Raw genomic sequence first — 18,794 nt, forward strand, 5'->3', positions numbered from 1 at the left:
ACCAATTGTACAAAAATGTACCAAATGTATCCACTTACCTTGATGAGGTAAACCATGTGCTTAATGGAACTATTCCTTTCAGCCAGAGAATTTGCAGAGAGAGCAATTGAGAAACAGAAATCTGCCTTCATTCGCTGGGGTGTAATGGCAGATTGGGCTAACTGCTACCGTACATTTGATCCAAAGTATGAAGCAAACCAGCTGAGAATCTTCTATAAAATGTATGATAAGGTATGTTGAGCTTTTGTTGAAGTCTGGTTTGATTTATCATGAGTTTTGATTATCCTAACTTTATTTCTCCCCCCCCTTTCCAGGGATTCATTTATCAGGACTACAAACCTGTGTTCTGGTCTCCTTCGACAAAGTAAGCATTGACTTAACTATTTTGTCTTCAAAATTTTAGCAAAGATATCAATAGCTTTTCGTGTTTAAGTGTGTTAACTGATGTTTGATCTTTACCCAGAACAGCCTTGGCCGAAGCAGAGCTGGAATACAATGAGCAGCACGTCAGTCGTTCTGTGTATATGAAATTCCCCTTGTTAAAGTCACCACCTAAACTGGCTTCTGTGCTAGGTATGACTTCTGTATAGATTTTAAGAGTGATAGCTTTTGTTTTTGTTATAATTTTAAGTAAAGTACTTCTAATTTACATCTGTAGATGGATCATCCCCTGCTAGTGTGCTAATCTGGACTACACAACCCTGGACTGTGCCAGCCAATCAAGCAGTTTGTTACATGCCAGATTCAGCGTATGTGTCTTTAACTTGGTTCAGTGATCTGTGTCAGTCCTTACCAGTATCAGTAAAGTTAAAATGTTCTGGACTACATTACCTTTTATTTAAGGCATCCTTTTGTTGTGGTCGTTTGTTGTTTTGTGGTTTTTTTTTTTGTGACACAACTACAACCTTTGTTCTGTATTACTCTTAATATATTAGTTTCATCTTTATTTTTTCTTTTAACTCTTCTTCCTGATGTTAACATTATCTTGAAATTCTTTTGAGATTTATGGGTGAATTTGACATGTAGATCCCAAACCATTTGCTGTCTTTTAGAGAAATGGAGTGTTTAGACAACTTGTAGCTTTATGGTGTTTGTAATTATTGAGTATTTCAAATATATATTTGCATTGTAGCTACTCAATTGTGAAGTGTACAACTACTGGTGAATACTTCATTTTAGCTGCAGATAGAGTTGAATCTACAGCTGCTGTTTTGGACACTCAGTTTGAGGTTGTGTCAACATGTAAAGGTAGGTTTTAATTTTGTTAATCTTAAGTTGCGTAGAAATCTGTATGTAGGTGTCTGAAAACTGCTTCAGTTTTGATGTATTATTAAGTTTCTTTAGATCTTGAGAATGTGCTTCACTGAAATAATACAAAGAGGAGTAGCAGTCTGTCAGATTCACTGTTGGCATATTGTAGCTCAAATTTTCATCCATAAGTTTCAAAATAGTCTTTAAGATCTAGAGTCACATGTGGAAAACAGAGTAGAAGTCTGTTCGCCAGCAAAATATTAATTACAATGAATGCACTTTTTTCTGGTTTTCTCATCCATCGCTGATGAGAGCAAGGAGCTAATTACAGGTATACTTGCTGAACTGACTGATCACTAAATTCTATGAAAACTACTGAAATTACTGAGTTTTTCATTGCCAAGAAGTGCCTTAAGCCTTCATTATAACCGTGAAGACCATCAAGCTGTCATAGGTGTCTGTTGTCCTTATGGACAAACTAAAGCGATTAAGTCTGCATCCTGACAAAATGCCTAATGGTGTTTCTTAATAGACAGACTTTTGTCTGTTCACATCTGTATTATGATTCATTGTCGTAAATGGGGATTTAATGTGTCATTTGTGAACTTTATTCATTTGCCTTTATCAGCGACTCAGTGTCTAGAGGAGATGAGAAATCTGTATGACTTTTCAGGTTTTTGATGTTATACAACATATTCTGTTTCAGAGGCAAAAGAGACTTCTGTTTCTTTGCTTAATAAACTTGGTTTTACCTGGTGCTAAAATTAGCTGGAGGTCTTCTCATGGGTTCCACCTTTTTGAATCACACAATTTGCAGATAACGTGTGGAGTTGGAGCTTCTTGGAAAAAAAACTTCATATTAGAACCTATTCTTTTTTTCTCTTCCCATATATTCACTAATTCATTATATTTGTTACCTTCCTGTATTAGTGTACAGAACTGTCAGGAGTTCCAAAACATGTTCTTTCTAAGAAGAAAATGGTCAGTGAAAGCCATTGTGTCATATGAAGCATTTCTCTGTGATTCTTGATTTTCAGCAAAGCTTTGATACTAAGATTTATTCAGTAAAGTTGAAACCTTAAATTGTCACAATCTTCATTTGTCCTGTAGTCTGTTAGTATGTAATTTAGAGAATTTATAGTAATTGTTAATGATAATACTTAGTGGCAGAATGGGAATAGTTCCCAAATTCAAAGTTTTTAGCCTGCTAAATCATTACTGGAATCTGTGTCTGGGGAGCACTGAGATAGTGGTCCCCAGGGAATGGGAATGTGGAGTGTCACTTGGTGGAATGTCACTATTAGTGGAATACCATTGCCTAAGGTCAAAGAAAAGCTTTTTCTTCAAAGGTAAAAAAGCCTGTGTGCAAGTTTAACAACGCAGAGAATTTGAAAGCATGTGGATTGGGACCCACAAATGAGATGAAGTAGTAGTACATCTGAAAAGTACCATGTGCATACACTTGCTGATCAGTTGTTCCATTTCTGCTGTCTGATAAAAGAAGCTGAATGCTATTTTCTCTTCTGTTTGTTTTGTTTTTCCATCCCCAGGTGTAGATTTGGTCGATGGTTCTTGTGTTCATCCCACAATTCCTGGCAGAGTCTCCCCTCTGTTACCTGCAAATCATGTGACAATGGCAAAAGGAACAGGATTAGTTCATACAGCCCCTGCTCATGGTATGGAAGACTACAGTGTAGCTTCCCACCATCAGCTGCCCACGGTACTTCATTTTTCAGCTTTTGCTCTAGATTTCCTGCAAGTGTTTGATCATGTTCCCTTAAATTGATTGTTGTAATTTGTATGTAAAATGTTTCAAAGCATTCACATAAGTGTGAGCATCACTAATGGCCTGCAGGAATGCATGAGTAACCTTAATAAAAGCGTGTATCAGAATAAAAGGACAAAGTTTTTCACCCATCTCGTAATTAAAGCTTGCTGGGAAGTGGAAGAATAGAATCTGATTTCTCTCTCCGTGTTTTTTGTTTTTAAAGGATAACGCAGACAACAGTTCCCAGATACTGTCTGTTAGAACTCAGAATTGGCTTTTGAAGCTGTATTTTGCATACCAGTAAATCATCAGTTATTTAGATCATTAGAACAAGCTTTACTGAAAAAGAATAGTGATAAACACGTACGTAAATGCAGTTCAGTTATGCATGATCAGTTTCTGTTTGATGGAAATGAAGATGTAGGGTATTCTTTTTCTCTTCTACCTCTTTAAAGAGGTGACTCTTGATGTTCCAAACCCTGAGTAGACTCATATTTCTGGTTGGGTTTTTTCAGAGGTGGGGGTTTTCTTGGGGGTTTTTGTTTTTCACTGTTTATTTGAAAAGCTATTGAAATACTAACCAGTGACTTGATGTAAGACAGGTGTAGTATATCTGCAAATGTAATGATGCTCATTTCTTCTGACACATTTAAGTCGCTTGCCTGATAGGTTACTAAGTTGCAGTTCACTAAAGTGTACTTAAATATAACATATTTTGCTGTTAATCAGAAAAGTAGCTGCTCAGCAGAACACTCAACTCACTTTTGAATGCCAAAAAAAGGTTGTAAATTGCCACCAGGTATCTTATTGACATGATTAACATACTTATTTTTAGGAGTGCTTTGTGGATGAAGGGGGATTTTTCACTGAAGCTGCAGGTCCTGAACTTCGAAACAAGAATGTCCTTGAGGAAGGGAATGAAGCTGGTGAGTACTTGATGTTTAGCTGTCTGTTACGTTTGTGTCTGTTACATTTGTGTGTTCATATAAACTGGGCGCAGCTTGAAAATGAATGAGGTATCTGCACTTCTTACTGTGTATTGATCATGGAAAGAAACAAGTTGAAGTTAACAGAAGTGGTATGTCCGTATTAGATTGTTAATCCTGCCTCGTTGTTTCTCTCAGTCATTCAGATGCTTCAGGCAGCTGGGAGTTTGTTGAAAGAGGAGAAATACGTGCACAGTTACCCATATGACTGGAGGACTAAAAAACCAATGATTATTCGTGCCAGCAAGCAGTGGTTTGTGAACACAGCAAGTGTGAAGGCTACAGCACAAGTGTGTAATTTTTCTTTCTTATGGGACATTTGAAGGTGGTTGATGCTATTTGGAATCAAAAAAGCAATCTTGCTATAGCTCTCTTCAGAATGTATTCTTCTCTAGGGTTTACAAACAGTAGTTGAAAAGTATTAATTACCTGTAGAAGTGATGAATCTTGTTGGGTTTTGTTCTCAATGTTAATATAATCCAGGATGAATACATTGACTGACATATTTGTTCGTTGTATTTACAGGGGATAGGCATATTTCTTAGAGCTACTGTTTTCTTTATTCCCAAACAATATTTTTAAAAATAGAATGTTTCAAGGAATTAAATCAGAAGAGATGGTTTTATCACTACTAAAATTACCTTTGTTGATTTGCATTGATTTGATACGTTTATGTGCGTGACTAGACATCTTTGCTCCCCCACTGATTTTGGCACAGTCCTGTTTTCATAGAATCATAGAATAGTTAGGGTTGGAAAGGACCTTAAGATCATCTAGTTCCAACTCCCCTGCCATGGGCAGGGACACCTCACACTAAACCATGTCACCCAAGGCTTTGTCCAACCTGGTCTTGAACACTGCCAGGGATGGAGCATTCACAACTTCTGTGGGCTAACCATTCCAGTGCCTCACCACCCTTACAGTAAAGAACTTCTTCCTTATATCCAATCTAAACTTCCCCTGTTTAAGTTTTAAGCCATTACCCCTTGTCCTATCACTACAGTCCCTAATGAAGAGTCCTTCCCCAGCATCCCTATAGGCCCCCTTCAGATACTGGAAGGCTGCTATGAGGTCTCCACACAGCCTTCTCTTCTCCAGGCTGAACAGCCCCAACTTTCTCAGCCTGTCTTCATATGGGATTTTTTTAATGTGCAGTGCTCTTTGAAATGATGTATATCCCCACAGAAAACTCAGACCAACACGTCAGGCTGCTTTGGGTAATAGTAATTTCATTCTAATTAGGGCATGAGTTATTGTATTCCATGAAGGATAATGTGGTTCTTGAGGGTTGGGAGTGAGTGGTAACCCTCACTCTGTAATACAGCTGGTATGTGTCATGATGGGGTTCAAAGTAGACAACAGGACAAGGGGAAATGTACAGCATATACGGAGTTCAGAGTTTGTTACTGAAGAGAAGATGCAGGGAAGTAAATGAAGTAAATGCGACAGTTGCCCGAAACATGTTATTCAGTGCTGGGAGTGGGAATGTAGACCTGTACCTTTTTTTACTGGTAACATTAACATTGTGCGAATGCTGCAGCATGTTCAATTCACTGTCTGCTTTATAGGAAGTGCTGAAAAAAGTGAAAGTTATTCCCACATCTGCAGTGAACAGAATGCTTGAAATGCTGGACAGAAGGACGTTTTGGTGTATATCACGACAAAGATCTTGGGGTGTCCCAATTCCTGTTTTTTATCAGAAGAATACAGGAGAATGCTTGATAAACAGGTATTTGCCTAGTTTTATATACTGAAAAATGAAAGAATGAGCGCTGTCTGTTGTGCTGCAGTTACACAATATTATAAAACTTCTAACTGTTCAAGTATAAATCTATGCTTTTACTTGTAGCTGTTTATAGCAGAACTAATTCAGCTATAAATTAAAACAGTCAAAACCTCATTGCTGAAGGTGACTTGCCTGTAAGTAATGGGGATCAGTTTACTTAGATACCTATGTTACTTGTAAAGTCTCCTTGATAGTTATTGCTGTGCTTTCATCCCTCATCTTCAAGTTGAGTGAGCTGATAGTAATCCCCATCCTTTATGTTTAAGCAAGGAGTAAAATGCAAGTTGTAGTTAGAGTGGATTGCAACTGCAGTTGTAAGTTGAACAGGTATTTTGTAAAAACAGCATTTTGCAGTTGAATAAGTGGCAATAATCTATCTGAAGTGGAATAACCAAATCAGTTGCAGAATAAGTAACTGCACTTAAAATCCAAATAGGGCGTTTTTGAAAGCTAGCCTCAATAAATGTAAGTAACTGACCTTTAGCTATATGATTTGGTATGTCTAAAGCTTCAGATGTTAGCCTCATTCAGCCATCTTCTGGCTAATAGCATCCAGGTACTGTAAACCCTGCATTTAAGAAATTCCAGACAATGTCATGTAGAGGAAATCCAAGCTATGCTTGAAACAAGAAAACTCAACCAAATACGAACCTTTTCTGTCTTTTAAGCACTAATAGGGTTCTGCTTTTATCCCTTTGGGGAACAGAGATTATCAATTGTGAGTATCCTCTAAGAGATTATTTCATAAAAGTAGTATTGTGGAGTTCCACATTCATTGTTTTCTGTCTTGAGATATGCTGCTGTAACTCTGTTTTACACATCTTAACCTTACACCCACTCATGCAAATTCATTATGGATAATAAGATTGCATAGCTGGAGATGAACTTAAGTAGTATTGCAGAACTCTTGGGGTTTTTATTTTGGTGTTGAATAAATATACTGCACAGAGTCCAGCATGTTTTCCAGAGGCTGGACTGAGCACACAGGTGTAGTAGTAGGTGAGGCTTAGGGTGTGGCGAGCAGGGAATGGACTTCAAGCAGTTAGTCCTTAGCTTCACCTAGTGTGACTGGGTGTGTAGGTGCACAGATGTGTACTTTGACTCTCTCACAGTAGGCAATAACTGTGAGAAAAGACCACAATAACTGTAGCTGTTTATAGTTCCTGAATAATGCTGACACACCTCAGGAAATAAATGGGTGGAGGCTCTATGGGGTGTAAAAAACATTTTACTCACCAAAATTGTTACTGTATTAAAAACTAAGCATATGATCACATTTTAAAAAGTCACAATTTCTGAGGAATACTTATTGTAGTCTATTTGCAGAATAGGCGTAGTGTTCTTATGACTACTCTTAACTTTGTACTTACTTGTGCTTGCTTAAGTTTGTTAAATACATAATTTAACAACAAAATTAGAGGGTAATGAAAACCGGGTTAACAGTTGGTAGTCAAATGTGAAGGGCACTTTGAAGCAATAGCTTCTTCAGGACCCAGGGGACGCTGACACAGTGGGATCAGAAAGCATTTGAAAGGAGGGATGCATGGGAATTCCTTTAAGTTGTAGTAAAATTACCTTGAAAGCCAGTGATCTGTATTTAAAAGTGTGTCTTTTGTAAGTGCTTGAGCTGTGTGAGATTATTGCTGGAATTGTACAATATGGCAGTTGGGGCATTTTGATGCGGTAAACTCTGCACTAGTTTAACAAGACAGGTTGACCTTTGTCTGTAGGTACTGGACTAGTGGTCACACATGTAGGTGGATGAGCAGAGCAACATTATGGCATGTTTGGTTAGAGTTCATCTGGGGGGAAAAGAGAGACATTTAGGAAAAAAGAGACATACCCAATATGCTTGAAAAGTAGGTTTATTTCATTTGACCCACAGCTTCTGATGCTCATTTATCGTCTGTGCTCTTTACTTGTAACCTGGTTTACAGCAGAGGTGAAATTGTCAAAGCAAAGTGTAAAACACATTAAATATTTAAAAATTAAATATTTAAAGTTAGCCGCAGCAGACTTCTGTGACCAGAGTGGGAAAAGTGCACAGAATATTGGCCTATAGAAATGACAGGCAAATTTAGAAAGCAGTCTGTCAATTCATAGGTCATTTTCCTGGACACCAGTTCTTATTGAAATAAGCACCTAAGATGAAGTATTTTTGTTGCATTTGTGTTAATCATTTTGGAAAACGCAAGAGGTTGCTGACATATTTCTACCACTTAAGAATTTTCATATTCAGACTGTGGTTATAATTAATATGATGAAAACAATAGTAAATAAATTTCAAAACAAAATCTCTTATCTGGAATTCTGGATAAATGTGCTTCCAGTAGCAGCTGCTCTGGAGTTTCCCAGTGACTATCAAAAGTAACAGCATCTCCACTGGAAGTCAGTGTAGTCCACATGGAGTTGCTGTTACATATGAGAGCACCAAAGGTCGATCTTGAGTGATGCTGTTTGTATATCACCTGTAAAAAAGACTTTAAAAAAGATAACCAAAAGAGTCCCTAAAATAAACCGCTGTGTTTCCTTCTGTGAGTTCCCTTGAATTTGTTACGTGAAAGGCAGCAGAAGGCTTCTCTTCAGGTTGCTCATGTTTAACAGAGTATTTTTCCCACACCAACAATCCTATGTTTCTAACTTGAAAGCCAAGAGCTAGATGGAATATTGCACGCAACTAGTTCTCTGTGAATCTTCCTGTTTGCTACTGTGGCCCGCCACAGCCCTAAAAGCCATTCAGTTGTTCGACACTGCTGTCTATAGTTAGAAATTTAATACTGGTGATTAAATTCTTAATGTAGGGTATGCCACGTCATACTGCCATCGGGAGTTAAAGAATGATTTTAAAATAGCAAAACCCCGTATAAGAGAAAGAGAAAAGAAAGAACAATTTCTTTTCATTATTGCCACTTTTAGTAAGAATGCGGAGGTAAAATTCATGTTCCATGTGAGTGGAGGAAGAAACCCTTTAACTAGAATACATGCACAAATAAATGCTGATGCTGTTTGTCAACTTTCAAAATTTAATAGATTCAAGAGAAAAAAAAAATTGATTTAGGAAATTCTGTAACGCATGGAAGAGAAAAGAGAAAGCTCCAAAAGTAAATCAAGAGATTTGTATTGCCTGTAGTAGCTTGGACCAGGTAATAAATGTGAGATATGTACTTCAATCTGACCTCATGCAGTAACTTCTTTGCAAATTCACTTTTCAGATATTGGTAATAGTAAGTACTGTTACAAAGATTATTCTAATGCCTGCAAACGTTTGTCCCCTTCTGTGTGACTTCGATTAAGAAGTAACTTAAATTTCTGACGAAGAAAACCCCAACCTGTTTTGAAGTAGATCTATACTGCTCTCTAATTTACTGTTGAAAGTATCAAGGCACTTCAGTGAATTGTAAGCAATAGCAACTTACCATAACCTAAGTACTTACTGCTACAGTATCAATGCTCATGTAAAAAAGATAACTTGCCGTCTTTTCTGTTGTTTGAAGAGGTTGAGAGAACACCAGACCCTGTATTCTTCTTCTCCTGACTGTATCTTATGCTGCCTAATTTCTGTTAACACATTAAATAAGTGTTCAGCATAATCAATATCATTCTTCAGAGTGATTGGCTGGTGTCGTGGTAGCGTGAATTGCCGGGGGGGGTGTTCAGTGCTAAAACGTAGCAAGTGACACGTAATGGGAGTTCTCCTAGATAGTGCATGAATACAGGGCAAAGTTTTACAATGGGGTTTATTGCTAACTTGGTGAACTGTCATGCTCACGTTGAAGCCTGCAGGTTATAAAGTAATGAGTAGTTATTTGAGAAAGGTGGTTTTTCACTTGCACCTTACAGAAAAGTACTTTGCCAAAATCTTTCTTCTAATACAGATACCTTAAGTAGAGTCACTTCTCTCTCTTGCAGTGATAATTAATCATGAGGACACTGGGAAGGGATTAGAGGAGTGGGGCTTTTCAAACTGTTGGAGGAAAAAGTATTTGTTGAAATGGTGTCCTGGAAATCTTTGGTCTTAACTATCTCATCTTATAAAATACTTGCTTGTTAATCATAGACTCATAGAATAGTTAGGGTTGTAAAGGACCTTACGATTATCCAGTTCCAAACCCCTGTCATGGGCAGGGCTGCCTCACATTAGACCAGGTCACTTGGATTCTGTAGTGAAACTGAATATAATGAAAAAACTAAAACTGGTAAAATGTTTGGGGTTTGTTTGTTTCTTTCTTTCTTTTTTTACTTGATTTTAAACTATAGTAAAATTTTGAGAATATTTATCAAGTTAAGTTCACAGGCATTGACTCCTTATTTCTTTTAAGTAACTGATAACACAAAACTGACCTTATCAGTCTGGAAAGTTGTATCTGTGGCGTAATCATATCTGTTAGTTCACGTCACAGAAATGCGTCTTTTAAATTATTCTGCCCTTCCTAAATTAGCAATATAAGCCTTTGCATTGCGTGGCAATACACTTGGTAAAAGCTATACCTATAGTATCTTTTGTAGTAATGGTGTATCTACAATGGTAGGCAACTGCTGTGTGGCATTGGCAATACTTACTGTAAATGAAGGCAGTCATTTTATGATGGTTTCGCAAGGGAGATTGATAGTAAGGTTTATTTCCTTCTTGTCCCTCCCCCTGCCTCCAGTGGCAAGGAGAACAGTTCATTCTCACTACAGGCAATACAGTTTGCACTAACACAGTGCTTCAGGTCCTCTCTCCTTATTAATTTCTCCAAATATTTGTTTGATAGGCCAGATCTTAACAGTTATACCTTCAACTGAGGAGAGATGTCATCACAATTAACAGCTGCAGAGTCAGAAAAATATCAGCACTTGAAGCTGTGTCTCCTTTACTTATAGCTTAGAACATCTGACAAACTGAGATTTCTGCTGTGATCAAACTGAAGCCAGACAATTGCTGGAAAACATTGTTTATTAAGAGCATATTCATACATGTCATCCCAGGTAGCTCTTAGTTTTGGTCTGTGGCTGCATTTATCACCTTCTAAAAATCCCCACAAATACATGTTGAAAACTTCAAAGATGTATAGGTTGAAAATTAATTCAGCATCAGTTTATGGCCCTTCACTGAAGTTATTTGTGATGTAGAAACGTTATGTGGAAGACAAGCTTAGTTCCTGTTTTAGTTTTCTACTTGCTTTATGGAGCATGCTGGTGGCTTTTCTATACTGGTTATGGGTATGATTCATGATAAGAAAAAATTTCTGGCTCTAATTTGATACCAGAGCCATTAGCTGAGCACTGACTTGCTTCTTCCATGAATCATTCAACATGTATTAACCTTTTATGTGGTAATAAGCATGTTCTGGGGTGAATCATCCTCTTTTTCATTTAGCTACTCTGTCTTCTGCTGGTGAATTCCGTGAGTAAGGATTGCCCAGTAACAAGAAGGCATTGACACTGTCGAGAGCTCTTGAAATACTTGGAAACAACTAGTTATCCATCATTGTCTTTAAAAATGCATAGGCAGTGTATTTGAGAAGAATCAAAGATGGAGCAAGGATGTTGGCAAGGAGTGAAAATGATGTTGTGTGTATTGCTTCTTCTAGCCTGTGCCCAGATGCCATGGTCTGTGTCATGACTGAAGGTATGGGTGTAAAGCCAGCCTTTTCAATGGAGGGTACTGACCCTGCAAGAGAGGCTGATTCATTGGAATAATTTTGTCTGTGCTGAGGCAAACAAACTTCTTGGCTTATGTGATTTGTTTTTTCCTGAATGCTTTCTGAATGTGAAGGTTTAGCCTGAAGGAGACAAGGCGTAAGGGATACTGATACTATCTGCCAGGAATCTACCAGGACTGGAGTTGCTGTTTGCTTTTGTCTTGGAGAAGTAACATTTCACAACTGAAAGTGTAGGCAAATAGGCCTCTGTGCAAATATTACTGAAAGGGAAAGATACTACTCAGAGTTGGAGCTCCTCAGTGCTGTTTTACCAAACGTTAGCAGTTCTATTACAAAGCTATAAATTGTGTCCTATCATCATTAAAATGGAAGGTGAATGATACCCATTCTAATCTGAAAGGGTAAGACTGGTGGAGGTAAGCTGGCTGGCTATCACTTTGTGAGCCTTACTAGTTTCCTCTCCAGAAAAGCTACTGGGATGTTCTACAGGAATTTGAAAAATAAACTGATGAATTGATGATTGATTGATTAATACAAAACTGTTGGTCTGTCGTTGCAATTTTATTCCCACAACCAAGAGCAAAACTGCATTTTCTTCTTACTCTTGCACCTCATGTCATATGATTAAGTAACAATTTGTTCTGCATTTTCGTGGAGAACATAGGTTGTCATGCTTGAACTCTGTGTACAGGAGTCCACTGAATGTTATAGTGATGTAGCTCACCTTAGTAGCAGTGCAGTAAAAATACTGTGCTGCAGTTGTACAAGACCAAGACCATCTTCATGTTGTGTTTTCAAGATAACAATATCAGATCATTATTTTACTTCTTCCCCTCTTGCAATACTGTGTCAAGAAGTTAGTTAATCGATTAAATCTTCATTTCTTGAGTTAAAAATGAATCTTTGGTGGCTTGGGTAACGCAGTGGGTTTAGTTTGAAGTCGGCAGGTCATGATGATTTACTGTACTACTTGAATACAGCAGGTGTCTTAAAAATCATCTCTTTAGTAAAGGCAAGGCAAAGTGCATGAGGCCTGCTTTGGTTTTTAAGCTGTCTTAATTAATGTCTTATCTAATTAAATGATATTAAAAATCAACTCCCTATAGCCTTTCCTACTGGGGACAACAATTGAGTATCTCCTAAATAGTGCACAGAACTGCTGTACCTTATGAACTCATCTGTTGCCTTCAGAGTGTATGTTGAATGGTGTTTTACATCACTCCTCTACTGGGTAAAGTTTGCCACATTATTGGGATTAATATATTTATCAATTTCTTACCATTTAAAAAATATGTTGCTCAAAAGGGGGAATTGAAGCAACCAGACATCTAATACACATGTGTATTGTTCAAAATGCTGCCATTTCTCGACTCTACATTTCCATGTAAGTTCTCAGTGTCTTTTTATCCAGTGGAGAATAAAAGCCTGTTGGCTAAAGGGGCAGATATTTTGGGTGGAAAATAATTGTTTAGTTTCTTTTTAAATTCAAGGTCAAGAAATAGCAAATGAAATGGATTCTAGAGGTTTTCAAGCTGCTGGCGTCTGTTCCAAGTGCCCAGTTATTGACTATTTGCAGAAAAAGCTGTTTGAAATACATGTGGATTTCTGTATGTCTAGGTTTTACACAACCCCAACCATCTTGGAAGATGAAAGTAGGAAATCTTCCTATACAGGCAGAAAGCTCTGTGGAGTCCCATCTTGATTAGAAGCTGGAAAATCACAGGATTAAACAGCTTGATGTCTTTATCAGTTTATGTCACCACTTTTTATCTGAAACACTGAGGTACAATTAACTCATTAATTAATAAACCCCTTTTTTCTTTCTAACCCAGTGAAACTGTCACAAATATCATCAAAATCGTGGAGCAGCAAGGAACAGATGCATGGTGGACCCTTCCTATTGAACAACTGCTATCAAAAGAGGCTGTAGCGAAGGTAAATTTTTGACTTCAAATACAGAAGGTGCTTGAAAGAGTTCAGTGGTGGGAAATGATACAAAACCTTTATACATTCCCATCCCGCTTTTTCAGTCTTGGACCTTCATGAGAAGGTATTCTGGGAGAGGAGTATTCAGAAAGTGAGATCTGAGTATGGCAAAAGCCACACAGTCAGATTTGTGCCATTAATTCAGGGCAGAAATCTCCCTCCTCCTCCTCCTTTTCGTTCATGGGAAAAGTAACACCCTAACTAACCAAGTTATGAACCCCAATATATATTTGGTCTTTGTCATTAAAATAGATGAGAATTTTAATTTAGTTCTTCCTAACTTTTTACTGTTCCTTTAATAACTGTGTTCTTAAGCAAGCACACAGACTGTACTTTCCTTGTTCTGGTTTGGGTTTTCATCAGTAAATATCTAAAAGCTATTGTGAAAAATTATCCAAGTTATTTTGTGTTCACTCACAAAGTTGATGGCAGAGCCTGTACAGATCTACAGGCTACTTTATTTCTACATTCAAAAAGCATTGATGCTAAGGTGTATTCTATTTGCGTTATTTAATAGTTGTTTTTCCCATAGGCTGGTGGTAATGATGTTTTGGATTATGTCAAGGGACAGGATGTCCTAGACATCTGGTTTGACAGTGGAACTTCCTGGGCTCATGCTTTGGAAGGTACAGAATTAATATGTTGATTTTTCTTTTAAAATGCTTGTAGAACAGAAGTGTAACTGTTTTGCATGATGGTTGGTGGCTGGTGTCAGCAAAACTGACGTAGGGTTGTGGCTGTGACTTCTTGTAAAGCTGCTTTTGCTTGTAAAGATAAGGATTTAATGTTGGCAAACTCATTTTCAGCATAGTCAAAATTGAGAATGCTCCAATACTCTATTCTGACTGATTTTGCCATGTGGCAAAACAAGAACATACTTGTTTTGAGTATGGAAGCTTCATGACACAAAGTACTTTGCTGTTAGGTGGTAACTTAAATTATTTTCAGTTAAAAAATTTCATTTTGAGCAAGGTATTTGAAGCAAAACAAAACGGATTAGCTGCTGGATCTGAGTGAGTTGTAGGTGTACTTTTTACTTTCTGACTACTTCCAGTAACTAAAGCAATATATTGTGGTTTAAAATATTTATACTTGCTATCTGCTATTTATAGCTCATACTACCAGTAGTTGCTACTCAGCAGGTAGCAGCTATATATTTATGTAAAAATATATAAAACATGGATTGTTTGCTTGGAGGATAGTCCAGTCAGGAGTCCTTTCTAAAGGAGGAGTCTGGTCCCATACATCAGGTCTGTTGGACTTTAAACCCTCAGTACACAATGGTGTGATAGCAATCTTGTTGAATTATAAAACACGTTAGTACCAGAGGTTTTGTTTCTTAGCAACATGGTCAGGCAACAGTATCATCAGCAAACATTCATTTTCTAGAAGACCCTTACATGTATTAAAATTTGTACTGTTTAAAAATGGTTCTGGCTTGGTTTTGGAAGGTATAACAAAGTAGTGGTATTCTGTGCACAGTTACATACTTGGATTCTTTATGGACTTAACACCTCAGTATGCAAAAACTACATCTAATCCTGTGGAGGAAAGACACTGCTTATTAATGGACTCTTGATTCACTGTTCATTTGTGTAAGGCTCCCATATGGATACTGTAATCTGCAATAAATGTTGGGTCTTTCACACTATTTCTTTCATGGAACCATTCAAAGTTCCTCTTCTCTACCTATTCATGTATCTTCCTGAAACTGGGCTCAGTGTGGTGTGTGTAAGGCATCTTCATTTGCTGTCTGACATGACTGGAGTGGCCCCACTGGTTCAAAAGCTGGGGGAAGGACAACTAAAGCAGCGTGATCTCATAAGCTTCTATCTTCAGAAATGGCACGAGAGTTGCATTACCCTTTTTCCTATGTAATTAAGGCTCCCAGCCACTACCAGCAGTAGTGGTGCAAAAAGTAGTAGTAGTAGTGCCATCAAAATGCAAAAGGCACTTTGCAGGAGAAATTGTTGAATTAGTAGTTGTGTCTTGAATTTCCCAATATACTCCAGCTTCTAAGACTTTTTGCTGAGCTTCTTCCTATAAATAACAGGCCAAGGCTTACAAGCAGGCTCACTGGTGGGATTCTTTTCCAAAGTACTTTTACAGAAAAATGGATGAAATCCAGAATTGCTTACAGAACGTTGTAACAGGAAGAACTTCCTGCAGTTTAAACTCGTGGAAGCACAGAGGCATAGGGAAGCTGGCATGCTACCTGTTCATTTTGTGTAGAGGTCGGCGATAACAGCAGTTATTACTGGCCTTCTGATGACAGTGTCATGTTCTTTCACAGCACGAGTTTAGGAAAACGGGAGAGTATAATATGATGGTTAAAGCCAAGACTAATGTTTATAATTGCTTCATTCTACCATGAGCTCAGGTTATTGAAAATGATAAATCAATGATCTGTCTGTAACCAGCAGCTATAAAAGGTAGCACAGATTTCCGTGCCAGTTCCACTCTTGCAAGAGTAAGTTGTTTTCTCCATTATCTCCGGAACCTGGGGAACTTCAGCCTCAGTTTTCACTGGTCTCAAACAAAATGTGTCTGAGCTTATGAAATGAGGGGCAGCAGTTATAAAATTCATCCCTTTAGCTGATGGCCACATGGATTGCTTTCAAAAAATAGGGCAGGTTAAGGAGGAGGAAGCAGAGAGAGAGGTTCTGCATTGTGAGGGTTCTGAACTGGTTAAAGGAGTTGCGCAGTGACAGCAAACTCAGTGGCCTGAATCGTAGGTTGCATGGATACAGTCATATCTGTATGCTTCCTCTGCTGTGTTTCCTACCAGAGACTGGGCACGGTTCTGAGGGAAGGACTTAAAGTTCCTCTTTTTCCATTAAATTATGATTGGCTTCCCTTTCCAGCCCGGGTGTGTCAAAGGAACCACTTCTAAAATGGCACGTTACCCAAATCATTCTCCATCAGCAGTGTGGCAGGGAGGAAGGGGGGTGACTTACACGCTAAAGATTTAGCTACTGTAATCACAAACCCAGAAGTGTACAGTTATAGCTAGATTGTGTGTAAAATAACCACCCTATTTGCACCACTGAGAGCAGACCCACGGTGCAATGTGCTCTCACAAACCAACCCACTGCTACTGAAGATATCTGGGGATACCACTTGCTTCATTAATGCTGTTTGCCTAGCATTGCTTTCACTGAACAGTTTACTCTTGTGCTGTCTAACCCTGTTTCTTTCTTGCTGCACATGCAAGTGTTAAAATCTTAGTCTGAACACTGAAGTGTAAATACATTAATGTTCACAGTTCTGCTGTGAGGTGGCAGAGTATTAATACCCTGCCTCCAAAACCAGGGTCTGGTAAAAGCAGACTTTGGTTCAAAAGCATTTGCTGATTTCAAATACTCAGTGCTGTGGTGCCTCAGACTTCTGGGGTTTGGGGTTTTTGCTTTGAAGTTCAGTTTGTGTTCAGGCTTTTGATCATGCTCGTTCCAGTAGCTGGCTTTGGAGTACCCATTGTAGAGAATTCTGTCTTGACATTCTCCCTGTGGGCAGGATGCCATCTGCACTGCAACCTTCAGATTGTTAGTTTTCAAAATATTTCATATAAAAATGCACACTGGGCCCTATTGCAGTAATAGGGTTCAAACTGAAACAGGGGAAGTTCAGGTTAGATCTAAGGAAGAAGTTCTTCACTGTGAGGGTGGTGAGGCACTGGCACGGGTTGCCCAAAGAAGTGGTGAATGCTCCAGTGTTCAAGGCCAGGTTGGACAGAGCCTTGGGTGACATGGTCTGGGGTGGGGAGTCCCTGTCGATGGCAGGGGGGTTGGACCTGGATGATCTTAAGGTCGTTTCCAACCCAAACTATTCTATGATTCTGTGGTATCTGCCATTGGGAAAAGTCCCACAGCTTTTTACCTGTAGTTTTGTATTGCAATGATGGTAGTTTCCAACATCATAACTTTTTTCCCTATCATCTTATTGGCTAATATTTAACTGAATGAATGTGATTATTTTACAACTTACCTATCTGTTTAAACTTTTATGCTGACTTAGAGACTTGAATTTATCTTGGCTGATTTATTCCTGGCATTAAATACAATACATTTAATCTAAAAGTCAAAGTCTGTGAGATCAAAGACACAGAATCTTGAAATCCAACCCAGAAGGATCATAAATTGTAATTCTCTTTCTTGACCTATGTACTATACCTCAGTGTAAAACAAACAACCGAGAAGTCTCTCCTGGGTTGTTGGACATACTCTTCCATGTACAAACGTGCACATTGTTGGAATTGATTTATATAAAACTATCACAACTGTAATGAAACTGAAGCAGTAGGGGAGCTGCTTAAAAGGCAGGCTTTGTATATGCAAAACCTGTGTTTGTGTTTTATAGAGACAAAATGATCAGTTAACTTTAAGCTACATTAGCCAGATGTCCTGGTTCCTGTCAGAAAACAACAAGTTTGCTGTTTGTAACCAGTTGGTTGTTTAAATTCTTCCCTAAGTTGTTACTACTGGCATTTCCATTAAAAGTTCACTTCTCTAAAGGCAGTGACTAGTAAACTAGTTGTAAATAACAAATGTTCTTACAGATAATCACAGTGATGTTCTTCCTTACCGCAAATACTTTTTAATCTTGTCCTCACAAGTATTTTTGCACTCTGTTTATACAAAGGCCCATCCCCACTTACTCTCCTTTTAAAACCCAAACTCTCTGTAGATTTCCTTGAAGGAATAAACAGATGTGTTAAAACCCGTAACAGGAGCCCACGCATTTTTCCTGTGCTAGCTGGAACCATGTGGCTTTGACCTTTGTAATGTTGAACTTCCTTTTATTGCAGGATGGATCTAAATATCGAAACTTCCATTAAGTCAAGCAAATAAATCAAGCGTGTCAGCAGCAGAAAGAAGCATTGTCTCAGGGGTCCTCGGGGGAGGAGAGGAGGAGCAGTAGATACAAACTTATATCTGCATATCTGGAAAATTACACCACCAGCTTTTAGAATCAGAACTAATTTCCTGCCAGATGTGTGTATCATTTTGCACATTTCTAGGCTTTGACGTGCATGTTCTCTGTGGTGCTCCACATTAACTGTGTTCTCACTCTGATGGTGACCTTTCTGGGACTGGTTAGGACGAGGAGGGACTTGTTGAGTCTACAGGTCTTTTACCTTTCTGTACAGTGACTGAACTCCACAACTAGCCTTTACAACTTTGCTGCCCTCTTTCAACCCTGTGGGAAGGCTGAGTTAGTTCATAGAGTCATAGAATCATAGAATCGTTAGGGTTGGAAAGGACCTTAAGATCATCCAGTTCCACCCCCCCTGCTGTGGGCAGGGACACCTTAACGCTAAATCATATCACCCAAGGCCTCGTCCAACCTGGCCTTGAACACTGCCAGGGATGGAA

The 18,794-nt window shown here is 38.4% G+C and overlaps 1 protein-coding gene across 1 annotated transcript in view; it reads left to right on the forward strand.

Annotated features, from left to right (window-relative positions):
- Window positions 1-18,794, forward strand: part of IARS2 (isoleucyl-tRNA synthetase 2, mitochondrial) — a 31,363-nt gene that overhangs the window by 4,258 nt on the left and 8,311 nt on the right. The window contains exons 4-14 of the mRNA XM_062605987.1: window positions 83-231; window positions 315-364; window positions 464-573; window positions 659-749; window positions 1,133-1,248; window positions 2,802-2,971; window positions 3,855-3,945; window positions 4,144-4,295; window positions 5,574-5,734; window positions 13,269-13,371; window positions 13,955-14,048. Coding sequence (XP_062461971.1) covers window positions 83-231; window positions 315-364; window positions 464-573; window positions 659-749; window positions 1,133-1,248; window positions 2,802-2,971; window positions 3,855-3,945; window positions 4,144-4,295; window positions 5,574-5,734; window positions 13,269-13,371; window positions 13,955-14,048 — 1,287 coding nt within the window. The remainder of the gene's footprint in view (window positions 1-82; window positions 232-314; window positions 365-463; window positions 574-658; window positions 750-1,132; window positions 1,249-2,801; window positions 2,972-3,854; window positions 3,946-4,143; window positions 4,296-5,573; window positions 5,735-13,268; window positions 13,372-13,954; window positions 14,049-18,794) is intronic.

This window comes from Pezoporus occidentalis, unplaced genomic scaffold (assembly GCF_034315485.1).
Source record: "Pezoporus occidentalis ecotype Australia unplaced genomic scaffold, CSIRO_AGI_Poc_V1 ctg93, whole genome shotgun sequence".
Taxonomy (NCBI): domain Eukaryota; kingdom Metazoa; phylum Chordata; class Aves; order Psittaciformes; family Psittacidae; genus Pezoporus; species Pezoporus occidentalis.